Source organism: Erythrolamprus reginae, chromosome 1 (genome assembly GCF_031021105.1).
Source record: "Erythrolamprus reginae isolate rEryReg1 chromosome 1, rEryReg1.hap1, whole genome shotgun sequence".
NCBI lineage: Eukaryota > Metazoa > Chordata > Lepidosauria > Squamata > Dipsadidae > Erythrolamprus > Erythrolamprus reginae.
In genome coordinates this window covers 368,716,720-368,737,941 of record NC_091950.1, presented here as the reverse complement: position 1 = coordinate 368,737,941, position 21,222 = coordinate 368,716,720, and the positions used below count along the sequence as shown (strand labels likewise).

At 43.2% G+C, this 21,222-nt stretch overlaps 2 protein-coding genes across 2 annotated transcripts in view; both read left to right on the top strand.

Moving 5' to 3' along the window:
- The first annotated feature begins 1,159 nt into the window (after positions 1-1,159).
- HAAO (3-hydroxyanthranilate 3,4-dioxygenase) overlaps positions 1,160-21,222 on the top strand; it is a 36,869-nt gene continuing 16,806 nt past the window's right edge. The window contains exons 1-3 of the mRNA XM_070741386.1: positions 1,160-1,369; positions 4,414-4,492; positions 10,119-10,202. Coding sequence (XP_070597487.1) covers positions 1,287-1,369; positions 4,414-4,492; positions 10,119-10,202 — 246 coding nt within the window. The 5' untranslated portion in view covers positions 1,160-1,286. The remainder of the gene's footprint in view (positions 1,370-4,413; positions 4,493-10,118; positions 10,203-21,222) is intronic.
- LOC139161783 (uncharacterized) lies at positions 12,866-18,772 on the top strand. The gene is made up of 2 exons (XM_070741373.1): positions 12,866-13,177; positions 15,698-18,772. Exons 1-2 carry the CDS (start codon positions 13,039-13,041, stop codon positions 16,714-16,716), a joined length of 1,158 nt encoding a protein of 385 aa, XP_070597474.1. The 5' UTR covers positions 12,866-13,038; the 3' UTR covers positions 16,717-18,772.

Here is a 21,222-nt window from a genome sequence, read left to right as displayed (position 1 = left end):
AAGATAAGAGTAATTAGTAACACTTTTATATGCATAATGTGCCTGTCATCTTTTCACAGTGAAATGCCATCTAGGTTCCCTGCCTATCTTCATAGAAAGACAATATATAATTTTTCTGTGAGTGGTCCCTTCTATAAACTTGCTTTAAATCTTTCTATAAATCTTTTCTATAAACTTGCTTTACCTATCATATTTGAGTAAGCTTACAACCAAAATGTGCAACTGCAGCATGTTCTGGAACTCAAACCCATCTATTCATTTATTATTATTTCAATTTATGGGCCACCCTTCTGACAGACTCAGGGTGATGTACAAAATTAAAAACAGATGCAAAGTTTCTCTTTAACAATAGAATCAGTCAAAACACAGCATGGAACTCACTTCTGCTATTTGGATTCATTAATTTAATTGTAAGGAGAAGGAATAAGGGAGGGAAGTAACCAAGAGTGATATGAAAAGAATAATGGTAATTATGGTAATCCACTTCTCTATGCTCTACAAGTTATTTCTTCTCCATTTCTAATCAAATATGGCTGTTTGCAATGTCAACCAAAGTGATCTTGAAAACTGAAAGCAAGAGGGTTGCTCAATTGTAATGAAAGCTTTTGGGTATATTTCAGGATGGCAGAGGATCCATCATGAAAAATGAAACTTGGTGATAATCATTATTAGTAGCTCCTAATTTCCTTTTAACTATCCAAGCTGGTGGCAATTACTGTAAATGTTTCCATAATCATGTTCTGTAAAGTCAGCTGTAAGATTTTGTAAAACAAGCTTTTCTTTACAAATCTAAATCTGAGTTAGTATGCTTTTTTAAAAACCAGAAATTACATATTAAACATACATACACACAAGTTTTAAAAGCTATGTTTCCTAGTGATAAAAACTGATTTTAAAAACATTTATCTTGAAATATTATGTTATAGGTAGGCCAGATATTAATAATGTAGTTATATGTGAGAGTGAATAGAGGACACAATAATAATTCACTCTGCCATTGCATTCTCTTTATTAAAATTGAACAAATTTCTGTGAGGAAGATATCTTAGATATACGGTACTTTTTAGTGTGAGTTGATCATTGGCTAAACTGTGGAAAATGCCCTTCAGCTAAGTTATCAGTTAAATAACATTTTGGATCTTAAACTTATCAGCTGAGTAGAGTGCACTGTCATACACCCATCATTCCAGTTATACAGAGACACTCATTTGCAATAGCCTGTAAAACAGTTGTCGGACCTAGGAAATTTTGGAACCAATTCCTTTGCAGTATATTGCTATCAAGTCATGGAGGACACACTTGTGAATGTAAAGAACTGGGTAGAAGAAAACAAAGGTGCTTTTCTGCCTCCAGTATGCAATAAGCTTATGTAAGTGATGGGTACTATTGTTATTTTTATTACTACTACTACTTATTTTTCAAAGATTGTACAAGTCAAGGATAAAGTTGTTTCTGACAAAGCAATTGATGTTTGGTTATGGTCTATTTTGCTAAGATAGAGTAAAGGTTGCTTTATATTTAGAATCTTATCAATAAATAAATGACAACTCTGGATTCCAGCTGGTTCGGACTGGTTCTATAGAACCGGTTGCAGGAATTTCCCCCTGCTTCCGAACCAGCTGGACACGCCCCCAAACCTGCTCTCTCATTACTGCCATCTTGTTTTTCACTTCTGTGCACGCGAAGAAGCTGGGTTTTAACAGTGTGCGTGCACATCTCCACGGTGCATAACGCCCGTGCGGCATGTGTGAAAGCAAATCGGCAGCGAGGTAAACCAGAAGCCACCCCTGCTGGATTCTAATTTAAGCAAAAATCCATAGCAGTTTCTCTCTAGAAGTACTGTTTTAATCCAGAAGCTGTTCACATTTCTCATATCAAAATAGTCTGTAGATTGTATAAGTTGCCTTAATTTATAAGTAAAGTATGCATGCATCTAGACTTACACATTTAGCTATGATGATAATGCAAGAATTATTATTGAGATTCCGGAGCAAAACTGCCCTTACATACTAGTATCCTGACATTGCACATACTTAGGTTTCATGTATTGTTTATACAGTATGTTAGTATCTTCATCACTTCCCATTTGCCAATTCCTAAGTCTGCTTACGTTTATATTTATAGTAATCCTTTAGCGCCAAATCTAAGTTTTTGTAACTGTTTTCCAACTATTTGTTAGAAAAGTTAGAATCTAAAATGAGGTATGGAGAAGATGGTAAAGTGGTATTTGAAAGATACAAAACCAAATAGGAAAAATCTGAAAGCAAAAGCCTTGAGTTACAAGCTTCTCCTGCCTAGAACTCATATGTTGGCTTCTTTTTTTCCTACTGTAGCACAGCTTACATATTTTATTTGTTTTAAACACTATAAAAGAGAACATCCTGTATAAAAATATAATCCATCTACTCATTGACCTATGTTAAATTTATTGTCATATGAAGTTAGCAGTTAAATCAGTTTATTTAATGGGAGAAAAATGGAAATTAAAAGGACAAATTAGTATACATTGTCTAAAGATCTAATCACTCAACGATTCTTCCAAAACAAATGAATATGCAAAACAACTGTTTTGAGGGGAATCACTAAAACAAAGACACACACACACACACACACATATTTTATGTTGCAATATTTTATTCTGATTAGAAGTAGATATCATTTTCTAAAAAGATATAGAGCAGTGATGGTGAACTTTTTTTTTCCTTGGGTGCTGAAAAATCGTGGGTGTGCGCTATCACACATGTGTGAGTGTCCAAACCCATAATTCAATATCTAGGAAAAACGAAAACAGCTTCCCCTAACCCCTGGAGGCCCTCTGGAGATCAGAAGTGGTCTGTTTCCCAACTTCCGGTAGGCCTAGTAGGCCTAGGGCAACGGCTCATGTGCAGCAGATATGGCTCTGCGTGTCACCTATGGCACCTATGCCATAGGTTCACCATCACTGATATAGAGTATTGTACAATATTATTTTGTTGAATTAATGGAATTTTTAACTTATAAAACTTGCCATAATAGCATACAGTTCCTTAACCTTGAGCTGACAGTAACTGCTGTTTGGTTTGGACAACATAGCTCAGTGATTTTCAACCTTTTTTGAGCCGTGGCACATTTTTTTACATTTACAAAATCCTGGGGCACACCACCAACCAAAATGACACTCTAACACAGTACAATTTATATATATAGTTAATAATATAGCTTCTAAATGTATTTATACTCACTTAGAAATCAGGACCATGGGGAGGAGTAGCAGCTTCAACTACTCCCCGCAGCCACACAATGACAAGTGTGCAGCAGCCTGAGCGGGGACCTTCCTGGGTGTGGATGAGAGGGGGCTTGCTATTGGTTCATTGCTAGTGGTCGGGATGAATCCTAGAAGGTGATTGGTCAGTGAGCGTTCCCTGTGCCTCCACTCTTCCCCTTCGCTAATAGCTGGAGGGATTGTGAGGGGAATGTTTATGTTCGGATGGAGGCGGCTGGCGGTGGGCCGGATAAATGGCCTTCACGGGCCATATATGGCACGCAGGCCGTAGTTTGGGGAACTATGTTTAATTTCCAAACGGCACACCTGACCATGTCTCATGGCACACTAGTGTGCTGTGGCACACTGGTTGAAAAACACTGACATGGCTAGCTAGTTAATCAAAAACAGACATATAAGTTTCCCAAGTCCATACAATTATGCCCAAAAGTTAGAAACTTAAAAAACGCATAAACTAGAAGAAGCATAGGAATGTTATAAGCAAGAACCTATATTCTGTATTTCGCATTCTTTTTAAATGAGCCTCCAAAGTAAAATTCAGTCTAGGTTGAATTTTGCTTGTAGATTATATGATTACCTCATTTCCTTTACTTATTTGCTTCTATTTTCTAAATTATGATATGATTTGATTCCACTTGATTTATAGGCTGCCCTTCTTGCGGACTCAGGGCGGCTTACAAGAGTAAAAAAGAGAAGGTAAAAATAGAATACAATTAAAACATTAGAAAACAATAGATTAAAAAAATAAGGTTATAAATAAGGGTAATACCCCATTAATGCTCAATAGATTATCCAAAAGAAACAAAATATGATAGGTAGATCTGAAGATATCTTTCTTCCCAAGAAACTTAAAACCAAATAATTACACATTGCAAACAACACATATTGCAAGTATTGTTTTCTTCAAGTTGTCCATGAAAGTAAATTTCAGGGTGGAATTATTTACTTATCTGTACACTTTTAATTCTTTAATTCTTTTATCCCTTAATTTTTTAGTGTTTTACATGGTTGTTGCTGTCTAAGATTATTAACATTAAAGCAAAATACTTTTACTGTTATGTGCCACTTTTTTCATTATTATGAGAAAGAGAAAGCAATGAAATCGAATAAAGTATTTAAAACATTGATAATTAAAAAATACTGTTCCGCAGGCATCACCAACAGCTCAATATAATGTTTGTTGGTGGACCAAACCAACGGAAAGATTACCATATTGAAGAAGGAGAAGAGGTAATGAAATTATTTGGATTTATCTCTTGGTTGTTCATAATTTTTCAAGCTTAATATTCTTTCTTATAAGATTAGAAAAAACATTTATTTTTCATTATAAAAATATAAATTAAAAAGTTCTGTGGCTAAAATAATTCCAAATATTTCACATCAAAGACACGATAAGCAAGTTCTTTACTCTCAATTTCACAATGGAGATTTTATCTGGATTGGCCTGAAAGATTTGAGATACAAAGGAAATGAGAGAAGTAGACAACTGGAAAATATAATATTCTTTAATCCGTCTCTTCAAGTTAATTGGATACCAAGTTCAAAATGTTCATTTCAGCAGAACCATTCTTCAAATGACTCAGATTTTTTTAAAAAAATCATTTGCAGTTTTGCATGTTTGCTCTTTTGCACGTTACTCTTTTCATTGCTCTTGTAATCCTGTTTCCCCATAATCCTACATGCTGCCAACAGCTTCTCATTTATGATCTCTTGCAGCAGCTCAGTCAAGCAGTTTATAGCTTAACAATTTTTGGGAATTAAAATAATACAATGGTACTCTATCTCAAATGAAGAACTTCCTATCATATGTGCATCCAGCAGGTGACTGATACATTCATCATATGCCTGTACATTAAACACATACCGTATTTTTCAGAGTATAAGATGCACCTTTTTTCTCCCTAAAAGGCTGAAAACTTGAGTGCACCTTATACTCTGAATGTAACTTTTTTTCTAAGCTTTTTTCAGCCCTAACTAGGTATTAACAATCTTCCCAGCTCTTATCTTACAGGCTCCTTCATTGTTACTTTCTGAGAATAATGTTTTCCAAGCCCCAAGTCTTTACAGGCTTTTTTCGTTGCTCTACTTGCTCCGAATAAGTTTCTTTCCAGACCTAACCAAATGCTAACAATATTCCGAGATCTTACCAGCTTGCAAGCTCTTTCCTTGTTACTCTCTCCAGAAAAAGTGTTTTTAAAGCTGTAACCACATGATAAAATAATATGCTGAAGGTGACCAGACTAAGGACGCTAGTCTGGTAGGCAGATCCCCCCCCCTATTTTCCTCCCCAAAAGCTAAGGTGCATCTTATACTCCAAAAAATACAGTATTTATCCAGAAACCTCCCATCGTTAACGATTAAATTAAAATAATGTTATTTTTATTTGTGTCAGACAGATTATTACAGTGGTTAGGCTGCCAAAAGTCTGTAGTAGCATTTGTTATTCATTATTGCACATTCTTACTAATTGAAGCTACTTATTTGAAGCTCAGCAAAACGCTTGCCAAATCAGATTTAGTAACTCAATGTGTTATCTTAACTAGCCAGATGGTTAGTTATTTTTTAAGCCATAAACAAATAAACAGGAACAAGCACATATTATTTCTAAAACATGATTTGCTTGTAATTTTCTGTGTATCCCATAGATGTCAGTATATTTCTTTTTATTCCTTGAATTTTAAAAAACATAAATCAGTGCAATAATGAAATCTAAGACTAAAATTGAATGTTAAATTAAACATTTACAACAAAGACATAACATTATACAGGGATTTAAGAAGCATAAAGGACATAAGCATGTAAGCTAATTAAATTTCATCACAAATAGGTCAATCCTCATGAAATCTTCATAAGCAGAAAAAAATAGATTGGTTAAGTTCAAAGTATGTTTACTTTTTCTAAAGCAGATATGAGAAGGCAACTCTTACAGCACTTCAGTGACGGGTTCTAAATCCCATTGCTACCATGCAGAAGTGTCCGAGGTGGATGGATGGAGCCTCCTGCTACTGCTATTGTTTCATAGAATCATACAGTACCAGTAGCAACCCATCGCTGCAGTACTTCTATATAACAAAATGACCAGGATCCAGATTTTGTACTCAGCCATTTTATTTATTTATTCATTCCCTATTTTTTATTTTTTAGATATTTATCTCACCTTTATTATTCTTTATAACTAACTCAACATAGCAAGCTTACCTAATATTCCTTCCTCTTCCTGTCTTCCCCACAACAACCACTCTGGTATAGATTGAGAGAGAGTGACTGCAACAAAGTCATTCAGCTGGCTTTCTTGCTTAAAATAGAACTAGAACTCACAGTCTCACAGGTTTCCAGGCCAACACCCTAGTATTCTTCTTCCTCATCATATACAGTGATCCCTCGAGTATCGCGAGGGTTCCGTTCCAAGACCCCTCGCGATAATCGATTTTTTGCGATGTAGGGTTGCGGAAGTAAAAACACCATCTGCGCATGCGTGCCCTTTTTTTTTAATGGCCGCACATGCGCAGATGGTGGAGTTTGCGTGGGCGGTGGGCGGCACCCAGGGAAGGTTCCTTCGGCCGCCCAGCAGCTGATCTGCTCCGCAGCGCGGCAGCAGCGAGGAGCCGAAGATGGGTCTTCCCGCCGCCCAGGCAAAGGGGAACCCCCAAGATCGCTTGCCGCTTGCCCGTCACCCACCCGCCCGGCCGCTCGCTTGCCGCTTGCCCGTTCACCCGCCCGCCCGGCTGCTCGCTTGCCGCTTGCCCGTTCGCCCGCCCGCCCGGCTGCTCGCTTGCCGCTTGCCCGTTTGCCCGCCCGCCCGGCTGCTCGCTTGCCGCTTGCCCGTTCGCCCGCCCGCCCGGCTGCTCGCTTGCCGCTCGAGAGCAAGAGGGGGAGAGATAGAGAAAGAGAGAGAAGGAAAGAAAGAGATGAGAGAGGGAGGAAGAGAGTGTGAGAGAGGAAGAAGCAAGATAGAGAAAGAGAGAGAGAAAGAAAGATGAGAAAGGAAAGGAGTGACGTCATCGGGTGGGAAAATCGCGATATAGCGTTTCGCGAAGATTGAGATCGCGAAAATTGAGGGATCACTGTACTACCTTTTTAAACGCCTTTCTACATTTTCAAACTCTTCCATCCAATCCCCCATTTTTAATGGCCTACCAACCCATACAATTCATCTACATGTATAATCTTTCCATTTGATTTGATTTGATTTGATTTGATTTGATTTGATTTGATTTGATTTGATTTGATTTATTTGATTGCCGCCCCTCTCCATAGACTCGGGGTGGCTCACAACAACAATAGAAAACAGTTCATAACAAATCTGATAATTTTAACGATTAAAAAAGAAAACATTAAAATCCCCATTATTAAAGCATACATACACACAGACATAAATTGTATAGGCCCAGGGGAGATTACTCAATTCCACCATGCCTAACAGCAAAGGTGGGTTTTACGAAAGGCAGGGAGAGTGGGGGCAGTTCTAATCTCCGGGGGGAGCTGGTTCCAAAGAGTCGGGGCTGCCACAGAGAAGGCTCTTCCCCTGGGGCCCGCCATACGACATTGTTTAGTCGACAGGACCCAGAGAAGACCAACTCTGTGGGACCAAATCGGTCGCTGGGATTCGTGCAAGTTATTTATAACTTGCTCATTCACTATGTTTTCTCTATCAGACTGTCAAGCTATCCTCGAATCATATAATCTATGTAACATTTGATCTAGCTTAGGGTTTCTTTGGTCAACAATATAGCATCATCTGCATCCAAAAGAACAGGTGTATTTATTTCGCCAACTAATACATTCCTAATATCATAAGCATTCCTGATACATTTATCCATAAATGCATTCAACATCCAAAAGAACTCATCCAACCTAAACAAGAAGAGATAATCATCCTCACATGATTCCTCCTATTTTGATTTAGGAACCAATAGTTCAGATTTTAGTTTTCTTCGGTGATTTTGGTTTAAAATGATAGTCTGGATTACTACACGACTTACCTTTTTCAAATTTCTCCAGGAAACCTGGAACAAAAATGAGTCGCAGATGGCATTCAGTTGTATTCACATATCCATTAATGTTGCATGCATTCATTTTTCCATCCATTCTAGGAAAAATCATAAATATATTATTCATAAAGAAGTGTTTTATTAAGTCCTCCATCTTATGATAAAAGGTCAATATTCAATCATCATTAAAATTAAAGTATAATACAATAAAGTATAAAACAATGGAAAACTAGTAACTATAGCAATAAAAAACACTAAATAACAAATAGTACACCTCAACAAATTTAAGAGGCACCATTTAAAATATCCATGCAAATAGGTTTATACTAGACAATAAAATTTTAAAACACTGCCATCAGACATACCGATATTTAGGTTGTTTATTGGATCACCACCAGATTCTATTTGCTTGCAATCCATAAAATTTTATTCTTCCTTTATAGACCATTTTTCCTCCAGTTATCTCTATGTTAATGTTACATTTTCCTCTAAATTTGTTATCTAATTTGCCATTTTGATTAAATGGGTTTTTTTTTTTACTATAATTAATTTTACCCATTTTAATTTTGAACATTCAGAAAAATGATGGGTGTATTGACAGTGATTTAAAGGTTTGCATTCTCCTGAATTTATGTATGGTATAATTGGATTTGAACTACAATTATTAATTCCCATGGTTTTGTTGCAACAGAAATATAAACAACATAACTAAAGTTCAGTAATAAATTACACTGCGTAGTTCTATGACTTGAAAGGTAATCATCCTGAAAGCAAAATATATGGAGTTATAATGTGCACAGCATTATTATCTGTAATAAAATAAGAGAAAACACTCACTATCAAACATAAAGGAAGTTTAAGCATTGTCCAAGGCTTGCTTCCTTAAATGAAATAAATTTGCACCACAAATTCATCTAGAGTTTGACTCTGACATAAAATGAAAGTTATGCCAGGTCAGTTTTCAGTTTGGAACCTTTTTTTTTTTTTAAAGGACAAATGTATTTACATTGCAAATTTAAAACTCAGTCCAAAAACCTCACCCTGAAGTGTAGACAGGAATTCCAGTCTCATCATCTTCTATTCCTAAATGAAACTGATTATTTTCAAAATAGTTGAGTAAATCAATTTGGTTACTGGCCCTGCCTCCATTCCTGTGCATCAGTGAAGTTGTGTTCCTGACTATACTTCAGCTGGTTATAAATAAATACAATCTCAATAATTTATTTAGTGGAGAAAGAAAACATGGATGCAAATGTTATATTAGACTACTAAAAATGACTGGATGGATGGACGGACGGACGGACGGACGGACAGACATACAAATCTTATATGTTGCATTTTGCATGAAAATAAAAGCTAAAAGAACAGAAGTTTTGTTCTGATTCCATATATTTATAAAATAACATATACATTATCTGATACTTTATTTATCTTATCCCATAGTCCCCAGTATCCCATTGGATCATCCTCATGTTGAAAAAAAAATAGAATTGCACTCTACATGAGTATTCTGAGAGAAGACCATTCTTTCAATTGCTTCCAGAAAGAGCACAATTTTGCATGGACTGTATAAACTGCAGGGCTGCACATTTTGCTAAAGAAGCTTGATAAAACATCCACTGTTAAAAATGATTCCTATGTCACTATATCATAACAAACAAAAGCTCAAAGTGGGCTTATCGTGATATTATACGGAATGCAATATAGAACAACAAGGTGAGCCAGGTTCAAATGTAAATGATATTTCCAGGAGCTATAAAATTTTCTGTAGCCATAAGAACTCCAGAAATGAACTTAGCCTATACAGTACTATATTAAAAACAATGACATGTTTTTAATCTAACCTTTTCTTCTTTCTTATACAGTTGTTTTACCAGCTGCAGGGAGACATGTTACTGAAGATAATAGAAAATGGAAAACACAAGGATATCCACATTAAAGAAGGAGAGGTAAAAATAGTATATTTATCTGTTATGGTATATATTATTTTCAAAATTCATTTAAAAATTTATTTTACAATTTAATAATTACATGAGGCAGTTCAATACACTTTCCATTTCCCACTTTGGTAGCACATCATGCAGAAAAAAACACTAAAAAATGTTAAAGTCTATATTATTGTTGTTATCATTATTGTGACACTACATCATGATATAATTTTAATTATACAGGGTGCATTCCAAAAGTAATGCCATTATTATTTTTAAGTAATTTATTGAACAGATTTGTACAAACACTTAAAATTCTTCAAAGTACTGTCCTTGGGTCTCTACACATTTTTTCCAGCCACTGTGTCATGACCGGTACATGCCCTGGAAGGCATCTTCGGGGACCTCTCGCAAGATCTGGGCCTCGTCAGGACTATAGGGGTAGGTGGGGCAGCGTTGGCACCTGGTGTTTGGCCAGGAACTCGCAGACTCAAAGCGCGTTTTTCATCCATAGAAGGGATCCAATCAACTGTGACAAAGACCTTGGGAGAGGTCCCCGGGTGCTTACCGGTCATGGCATAGTCACTGGAAAAAATGTGTAGAGGCCCAAGGACAATACTTTGAAGAATTTTAAGTGTTTGTGCAAATCTTTTCAATAATAAAAAAATAATTGCATTACTTTTGGAACGCACCCTATATAAGAACTTTTTCATAAGTGCTGTTACAAAGATAACAGAAGAGCTGAAGGTAATAAAGCTAGAATCAATACTTTACCATTCAGAATCATTATATAAATACTGAAGAGATATTTTCAAGGAAAAAATGTTTTCAAGGTTTTCAAGGAAAGATTGGACTAGTACAGTACGTGTCCAGGATGTTATAAGATTTCCTGCCTTGATTAGAAGACCTCCATCCTCTCCTGCAGCTCTATGATTCTATAATTCTGCCTCTGGAGAGCAAAGTCTTTCACGTCAACAATGAGGGAAGAAAAGTAAAATTTAAACCCCTGGTGAAAAAATATATATTTCTAATGTATGTTCTTCAATAGGCAAATCTTTGATTCATTGCCTAGTCTTCAATAGGCAAATATACGTGTGAAATTCATCTCCTATAAGAAAGGTCAGGTTGAATGCTTAGAGATTTGACAGATTTGGGAGAGGTTGGGAGAAGAATGAAATGGCGAACCGCAAACCTAAATAATCAAGAAATAGTAGACAAGCCCATTGGCAACATAACCCATAAAAAGCAATTTAGCATTTCAAATTATTCAAATCTGTCCCAATGAGCTCACTATAAAAGAGATCTCTTTTATAGTTACCAAGTTTCTGTATTTTACTGTTACCAGGTTCCTGTTTCTGCATGTACTCCAGGCTATCTTTAAAGAAATATGTAGTTTTTCTTCTTTGATCTCGCCCAACTGCTTGTAGGTTGATGGGAGGGTTGAGATTTATTGCCATGCCTGATATGTGAACTCTTTAATCAAGTATCCATCATTCTGTACCTGTGGATTTAATTTATTTTTCTTATGCAAATAATTTGGACATGCTGTCATCTGTCCATTATCACAGGTGCTTATAGATTAATCTCATTTTGATTTCTCTGCAGCTTCCTAATTATTGATGTCAGTCTAAAAATGATTCTACGTCCCCAGATTCCCATCCTACCCTTTTTGATTATTTTTTCTGTCCTCCAGTCATGTGGACTTTGCTTCCTCAGTTGCAAAAATAATATTTGTTCATCCAGCCCATCAATTAATTCCCATAATATCCTCAGATGCAATTCTTCTGAATGTATGCATGGAAACATTCCCCCCTCCCCCCTCCCCTATCCCCCCGAGTCTACAGAGAGGGGCGGCATACAAATCTAATAAATAAGGGCAGCGCCGGACTTACCCGGCAGGCAGGCTTTGCTGGAGGGACCGGGAGACACGGTCCCTCATGGCGGCCGCCATTTTGGATCCCGGGCGAAGTCTCGCGATGCGAGACTTCGCTCGGGAGATCAGGGCCTGATTGGCCAAGGCCCTGATTGGTCCGGGCGGGGCCTGCTTGCCCTATATAAGGGCGAGCAGGCCCGGGGCTCTTCCTTTTCGCCCGGACCGAGCTACTGAGCAGACGTGCGATCGTTCTGCTCCGGCGGCCATTTTGTTTGGCGACCTCGTGCGAGGCGCCATTTTGTGGCCTGTGGGGGGTGAAAAGCCTGCTTATTCATCAGCGGAGCCAGCATCGGCTGGGCTCCGCTCCGGTTTGGAGCCTCATTGTTCCTTGTTAAGGGGGAGGGAGGTTCTGCCTCCTGGTGGCCTCGCGGGCTCGCGGGGGTCGCTGGGGGATCGAGGCCTGGGATAAAGGCCTGGTGTTTGGGCCTTGTTGCCCTTGGGGATAGGGGGGAATTGGCTTCCCGGGTGGTTTTTGGGCACCCCTGAGGCCTGCTGTTAGGGCAGGCCTTGTTCAAGAGGTGCAGGGCCCGTTGGGGGAGGGCTTGGTCCCGCCCTATTCCTTCTTGTCAAAAAATAGATTTTAGTGGTATGGCCCCTAAAAAGCGGCCAGCTAAGGCCCTCCCGGCCCAACCTGTGGTGCGGCCTAGGAGGGCTGCCAGGCCGTCTGCCCGGGCTCGGGCGGCGGCAGAGGGGCCCCCGGGGGGGATCCCGGTGGGGGTGGTGGTAGGGTTTATGCCCACAGTCCCTCAACCCGAGGTGTCCCCTTCTCTCTCCTGGGCCAGGGTCCTGGAGCGGCTCGACGAGTTGGAGAGGTGGCGGTCGGGGGCAGGCCCGGAGGGGCTTTCCTCGGCTGCCACCGCAGCTTGGGGCGCAGACCCCGAAGAGGAGTCGGCCCCAGCTGGGCAAGTGGCCCACGAAGTACAGATGGCGGGAACCGGACAGGCGGGCAGCACCGGGCAGACGGGCCATGCTGGACAGATGGCCCAGCCTGGGCAATGGTCATCTTTCCAGGGCCCAACCAGGATGGGCCCACCGTGGATGGCTTCTACCCCTTACGGGGCAGGTGAGGTTGCACCACATGCAGGCACATCTCCGCTACTGCCCATCCAGGGTCCCGGGTTCATCCCGCCAGCTATGGGGGGTGGCAACAGCTTCACGGGGGCTGCTGCAGGCACCTGTGGTCAGGTTTGGTCCCCGCCAGCTCCGCCAGTGGGGGCGCTGGGGGTGCCTGTCCCACCTGGGGCGGGGGTGGGGGGTTGGATTCCTCCTCCACCGGCCATTATGCCACCAGTCCCATTCATGTATCCACCGGGGCTTGGGGTGCTGGGCTCGGGGGCCACCACGGTGTGGGACCCGTTCGCCAGCATCAAGCCTGGGGCCATCCCTTGTGGGTTGCCCGCCACACCGTTAGGGTACCATCTGCACCCGTCAGTTAAGGAGGCAATCTGGCGGGGGGAGTACGTTGATTTGTTCTCCATCTTGAACAGGGAGGTCCCTAAACAGGATAAGGAGGTTGTCCCTGGGGAGAAGGTGAAAAAGACAAAGGTCACGAAATGCTTCAGCTCGTGGCTGTATGCCTTTCTGACCTTTGCGTCGGTGGTCATTCAGAGGCAGCCGGGGAGGGCCGCTGCCTTGCTGAAGTACATCGACCTGATAGCGAGGGCCCATTTTGAGTATGGGGGCACCATATGGAGGCACTACGACAAGGGTTTCCGTATGCGTATTGCCCATGACCCCTACTTGCCTTGGGATATGGTGGTTCCGGACCTGTGGTTCCAGGCCACTCATATGTCAGGGAAGGAGGGCTGTGATAGGACCGATAGCGGTCACTTTATGGAGGAGGAGCCTGCGACGCCCGCGCCGGCCAAGGCCGTGGCGGGTGCCGTTAGTAAAGGGGCCTCTTTAATATGTCACGAGTTCGCTGCAAAGGGGGCGTGTTTTCGCCCCATTTGCAGGTTTCGTCACGCCTGCGGAAGTTGTGGGGGAAACCATTCCGCAGCCGTGTGCCCCCGCCCCAAGAAGGGGATTGAAAAGAAAGGCTCGGGTCCCCCAAAGCCTCCCCCACCTGCTGGGGGAAAAGGGGCCCAGCCCAATTAATTTAGGGGTGCTTGAGGGTTGGTTGGGCGACTACCACCCTCGCTCGAGAGCGGCCGCTCTCTTGCTAGGTTTTTCAGAGGGATTCAGGATCCCTTATCAGGGTGTTAGGAAGGCCTTCATGTCTGACAACCTTAGGTCGGTTGTTGGTCATGAAGACATTGTTAGGGAGAAGATTGGGAAGGAGGTTGCCGAAGGCAGGGTCCTGGGGCCCTTCTCGGAGCCGCCCTTCCCGAATCTTCGTGTGTCTCCCTTAGGTGTGGTCCCCAAAAAGGCGAGTGGTGAATTTAGGTTGATTCACCATTTGTCTTTTCCAAAAGGGGAGTCAGTGAATGATTTCATTCCTGACGAGTTGTGTTCAGTCCGGTATGCCTCCTTTGATGCAGCCGTGACTATGGTTAGGAAGTGTGGGGTGGGAGCCCTTATGGGTAAATGCGACATTAAGTCTGCATTCCGGCTCCTCCCCATACACCCAGACGACTTTGAGCTGTTGGGCTTCCATTTCGAGGGGGGCTATTACGTGGACAGAGCTTTGCCCATGGGGTGCTCTGTCTCGTGCTCTCTTTTCGAGAGTTTTAGCACCTTCTTGGAGTGGGCGCTCAGGAGGCAAAGTGGCCTGGGTACGGTCGTTCACTACCTTGATGATTTCCTGTTGGCGGGGCCTGCGCATTCAGAGCAATGTTTTGCTTTGATGCGGGGCTTCGAAGCCCTTTGTGCTCAATTAGGGGTGCCTCTAGCCTCTGAGAAGACCGAAGGCCCCGCCACCAGGATTACCTTTCTGGGTATTGAATTGGACTCAGAGGAGCAATCTTCCAGATTGCCCCTAGAGAAGTTGGTAAAGATTAAGCGGAAGCTTGATGAGGTCCTGGGCTGCCGGAAGGTGACCCTACGGCAGCTTCAGGAACTGGCAGGCATTCTTAATTTTGCCTGTCGGGTAGTTGTTCCTGGAAGGGCTTTTTCCAGGAGGTTGTATGATGCGATGAAGGGGCTCCGTTTGCCCCATCATCGTACCCGCCTTTGCGCTGGGGTCAGGGCTGACCTCGGCGTGTGGCGGGATTTTTTGGATAGATTTAACGGGTTGTCTTTCTGGAGGCACGAGCTTCTGTTGGAAGCTGAGTTGCAGCTCTGCTCTGACGCCGCGGGGACTTGTGGTTTCGGGGTAGTGTTAGGTGACCAGTGGTGCTGGTCGGCATGGCCTCCGGAATGGAGTGCCTCTTCGTTGGTTAAGGACCTTACGTTCCTGGAGCTCTTCCCCTTGATAGTGGCCTTAGAGCTTTGGGGGGAGCAGTTTAGGGACAAGACTGTGCACTTTTGGTGTGACAACCTAGCGGTTGTCCATGTGGTGAATGCCCTGTCCTCAAAGAGCGACAGGGTCATGCGGCTTGTCCGCCATTTTGTGCACAGGTCCTTGTCTCTAAACGCATTGTTTTTGGCTAAGCATGTCCCCGGGTTAGATAACGGGGTTGCTGATGCCTTGTCCCGTGGTCAGTTGTCCAGGTTTCGGACCCTGGCCCCGTGGGCCCGAGAACTGCCAGAAGCGTTCCCCAGCCACCTCTGGAGTCTGGGAGGGATCCAGAGTGGTGGAGAGGCGAGGCATCCCGGGCAATCTCCTTGTCTGTAGCGCCCGGCACCCTCAGGGCATACCAGCGTGCAGGTAAGGAGTTTGGGGAGTTTAGGCAGGGCAGGGGTTACCAGCTTAGTTGGCCTGTCCCTGTAGAGCATTTGGCCGAGTTTTGCGTCCAAGTTAGGCAGCGTGGCTTGTCAGTTAGGACGATCCGGTCCCGGCTAGCCGGCCTCGCCTTTCTGTCCAAGGCGGGGGGGTTTGCAGATCTTTCGGGTGACTTTCGCATCCGGAAGATGCTGGAGGGCTGGCTTAGGGAGCAAGCGGGGGCCCCAGGTGACACTCGTCAGCCCCTGACGGTGGAGCAGCTGTCATCTATCAACGTGGTTTTTGGCAGTCTGTGTTCCTCATTGTACGAGGCCCGTCTTTTCAGGGCAGCGGCTTGTGTCATGTTCTTTGGGGCCCTTCGGGTCAGCGAGGCCATGGCTTCGTCTCAGGCTGACACTTCGCTCCGGGCCTTCCAGTTCGCTGATCTGGCCTTTAGACAAGGGGGGGTGTCCCTTGTAGTGAGAAGGTCTAAAACGGATCAGCTGCACAGAGGGGTTGCCTTACAACTTAGTGCGGCCACCGACCAGTCGGTGTGTCCGGTGGCCGCCCTACGGCTTTATTGTGGTATGAGGGGGTCAGGTCAGGGGTACCTGTTTAGGCATTGTGACGGTACCCCTCTGACCCGTTTCCAGTTCTGGGCTTTAGTATCTAGGGCGATGGCCCAGGTGGGCATGGATCCCGCCGGTTATGGAACGCATTCGTTCCGTATCGGCGCCGCCAGTAGCACGGCACTTTCTGGTTTCCCGGCCCATCGGATTCGGGAGATCGGCCGCTGGCGGTCAGCGGCATATTTGGGTTATGTTAGGCCCGCTGAGGATCCCAGGCAGGGCTTAGGCTAGGTAACCTCTCTGTGTCTGTGTCCTCTTGCAGGTCCCCAGGCTAACACGAAACCGACGGCGCTGCTGTGTGGCCACAGCATGATTTTCTGGGCCGGCCGCGCGGCAGCCAGGAGCGCCATCGGGACCCACCTGTCCCTGGGGCGGTGGGTCAACGTTACCTGGATGGGCCGGAGAGGTATGCGGTGGGAGGGTCTCCTACCGGCGTTGCTGGGCGGTCAGCATTCTGTGGCTGCGCCCGGCAATCTGGGGGGCGGCTCCTGGAGTCGCGCCCAAAGGGGTCTGGGTGGGCAGCGTCCTGTGGCCGCACCCAGGTGGCTGGTATTGCACTTAGGTGGCAATGACCTGTGCATACTGGGGGGCCTGGCGCTGCTCATCCAGGCACGCGAAGACCTGCGAAGGCTTCGTGAGGTCTGGCCCACCACGCAAGTGGTGTGGTCAGAAATATTACCTAGGCTTGTGTGGAGGGATGCCTCTTCCCTTAGGGCCATTCACCGGGCTAGGCGGCGGGTGAATAGGGCTATGGGTAAAACGGTTAGAGAATTGGGTGGAGTGGTAATACCTCATCCCCTTATATCAATAGATAAGCCATGGCTCTACCGTGATGATGGCGTTCACCTGTCTGACCAGGGGAACGCCATCTTCTTACAGGACCTGCAGCGGTCTCTGCGTGAGCTGGCGCAGCTAGAGGGGGGAGTCGGGGGGCCAAGATAGAGATCTGACCCCCGCTCCTGTGGCAGGTTAGGGGCGGAAAATTGGGTGGTTTAGCAACCGCGCGTTCTCCCTTGGGCATCTTTGGGGATGATTGACAGGTTCTCCGCAAGCTCATGGAGGGAGTTTCTGCCTGAGCAGCTGGGGGGAACCTGTCTTTGGGTCCTACACCTTTAATTCCCCGATTCGGGTTAGCCGGTGGGTCCCCCCTCATGCACAGCATGGCAGAAAAGGTCACAGGTGACGGCCTGGCCCTCACCTGGACCTTGCATCGAGATACGCCCATGAGTTGCCCAGGAATGTTTGCTGGCATACGTCATTTCCGCCCCGGAAGTATTTGTTTGACCCTGCAGGTCCAGTTCCGGGTCATAGTTGTTTATGCTAATTTATGCAAAAGTATTTGAATAAATTATGCAAATTTATGTTAATAAAAATGACCCAATTTTAAATCCAGCTCTGGTGTCCGTGTCGTTACTCCGTCTCTCCAGCAAGGGCAGCGCCGGACTTACCCGGCAGGCAGGCTTTGCTGGAGGGACCGGGAGACACGGTCCCTCATGGCGGCCGCCATTTTGGATCCCGGGCGAAGTCTCGCGATGCGAGACTTCGCTCGGGAGATCAGGGCCTGATTGGCCAAGGCCCTGATTGGTCCGGGCGGGGCCTGCTTGCCCTATATAAGGGCGAGCAGGCCCGGGGCTCTTCCTTTTCGCCCGGACCGAGCTACTGAGCAGACACCCGCCCGCCCTCCACTATTTTACAGTGTGCTTCGGGGTCGCCCTTAGGGGGCCGAATGGGAATTTTTTGCAGTTCTGCCTCTTAGCTGAGCTGTTTTTTCGCCCATTCCACACTGGGGTGATGGATGTGCGGTTAGGGGGTGCTTGCATTAATTAGGTTAATTGGCTTACCTTTGGTCATTTGGGTAGGCAGGTTAGGGGCGGAAAATTGGGTGGTTTAGCAACCGCGCGTTCTCCCTTGGGCATCTTTGGGGATGATTGACAGGTTCTCCGCAAGCTCATGGAGGGAGTTTCTGCCTGAGCAGCTGGGGGGAACCTGTCTTTGGGTCCTACACCTTTAATTCCCCGATTCGGGTTAGCCGGTGGGACCCCCCTCATGCACAGCATGGCAGAAAAGGTCACAGGTGACGGCCTGGCCCTCACCTGGACCTTGCATCGAGATACGCCCATGAGTTGCCCAGGAATGTTTGCTGGCATACGTCATTTCCGCCCCGGAAGTATTTGTTTGACCCTGCAGGTCCAGTTCCGGGTCATAGTTGTTTATGCTAATTTATGCAAAAGTATTTGAATAAATTATGCAAATTTATGTTAATAAAAATGACCCAATTTTAAATCCAGCTCTGGTGTCCGTGTCGTTACTCCGTCTCTCCAGCAAAATGAATGAATAAATAAAATAAATTCTTTTTGTTTGCTATATGCCCTCTCTACAAAGCTGGGCTATCCTTTCATGTATACTTCCATGGTGAACCAACTCTTTCAGTCCCCTACATTTTCCATTTTTATTTTTACATCTTCACTAAATATTTTGAGTTTATTTGTTGGCTTAATTTTCTTTTCATTTTCTTTGCTTATTGGAATTTTTACAATAGTTTAACAAGCATTTTCATTTGAATTAATACTAGGAGTTGGATAGTTTATTAGGCTACTTTACAGGAGCATTTCTAAAGGTACAAGTCTTATCTGAGGTTATAAATTCAGAGATTTAGTCCTCTGAAGGACTAAAATACTGAGACTCCTCAATATTAATTTTGAAGCCTTCCCAAGCAGTGGCATTTTATTAGTCTTTTTGAACTACAATTAATTTCATGCCAATAGCCTGACAACTACATAGTTCAATATGGTCAGAGAAACCCACTAATATCATTTTCAAGGCCTTTGTTCCCTGAAGTATTATTTTCTTTCCCTCCTTCCATGTCCAACAGGATGATAACTGTTTAGTAATCGTAATCTTAATTTTTAATTCTTTGACAATATCATTTGCCCCACTTGGATTAATAAGAAGGAATAAGTTTTCAAACTATTATGTCATGATTGCAAATGATAGATCTGCCAGATATCTTTTAAAAGCATATGGATTAGGTCAGTAGACTGTTTCTCCTGCTCCTCATAAATTGTAAATTGCCACTATCTTACTCTGTCTTCTTCCAAGGAACAGGTATTCAAGGATCTACCCTCATGTTTGCTGTTCAGCAGTTTTTCTATTTGTAGGGTTCTTGGTGCTTTCTGAGACTAGTACTTTTCTTGCAGATGTTTCATTACCAAACTAGGTAACATCATCAGTACTAGAAGAAAGTGGGATTTGCTCTCTGTTTAGATACAAGTGGCTTGCCCTCTCAGTATTGATAGCAGTGTTCTTAGTGGTTCCTTGATCAGGTTCCTTGAGTCTGCAGAGAGGGGCGGCATAAAGATCTAATTAATAATAATAATAATAATAATAATAATTATTATTATTATTATTATTATTACTACTAATAATAATAATACTACTACTACTACTAGTAGTAGTAGTAGTAGTAGTAGTAGTAGTAGTAATACTATTAGATTGTTTGTCTGCATTGGTAGTTCCTGACTGAGGTATTGTTTACTTCTTGGTTGTTCTGCTCATAAGGGTGTGAGGAAGTGTTTGGGGTTTTATGATTTTCTCTTTTGAAGGGTAGATATATATTATTTATCTCAATGTGCCTGTTGGTAGCCAATTTATCAGAGTGCCAGGGCTCTAGAATTGTTTGGCATTTTTGGACTTTGCTTGATCTAGGATGCTCACAAATTCCCAATTGAAAATATGTGCGGTGAAATTAAGGAGTTTTCATCATGCCTTCTGATTGTTGTAGTTGGTATGTTCTAGTTGATGTGCTCTGCCAGACTGCTACCTGTTTGTCCTTCATAGAGACTGTTTTATTTCTTGCACTGTATATTATATCTGACTGATTTAACATTGTCTGTAATATCTGGAGTTTTTTTCTTCTGAGACTTCTGGGGCTTTTAGTTTACTTAGGATGTTTTGTAGAGATTTAGCTGGTATGTATGCTATGGTGATGCCACATAGTTATAATAGTCTGTTGTTGGTTTCTGAGATGTTTTTGATGTATGGCAGTGATATTTTTTCATAGCTTGTGTCAGTTGAATTATGGTAGGTTGAATGATCAGGCACTTTTGGATAAAGTTGTGTGGGTATCTATTTTGTTGGAACACATTGCTTTGTTTCCATTTGCTCCAGGGTGTTTATGGTCATCTAAATAGTGTTGTTACAGAGCATCTCTTGTGGGAGGATGGGTTGTTACTTTGATAATGGAGCACTTGGTAGTGTGGGCAGTTTTTTAATATACAGTACCTGTGTTTCTAATTTGCCATCACTGCCTCCACTGATGAGGATATCTAGTAAAGGGAATGTATTATTGTTTTCTTCTTCCCTTAGGACAAAATAGGATCTCTACTTCCCCAGAAGCTCGAAACCAATATTCTCTGCAATATAATTTCCCGAGTTCTCGCTTGGCAGAATATATTTTATGTCTTTTGTTCTTAATTGTTACTTTTTGACAACTCTTTGTTACTTTGATTATTTTTCTTATGCAGAATTACTGTTAGCTTTTGCCACAGTGCCTTTTTTGCTTGCCCTAATAAATCTTTTACTTTTTCATAAACTGCGCTATGGCCATTCTCTCTTCCAATTCTCAGTTTTTTCTTCAAGCATTGCTACAAGTTTGTAGCTTTTGTAATATATGTCAGGTTATTTTCACGAATGAACATGAACATGTCAAAAGCACTGCAAGTCACAATTATAGACCCT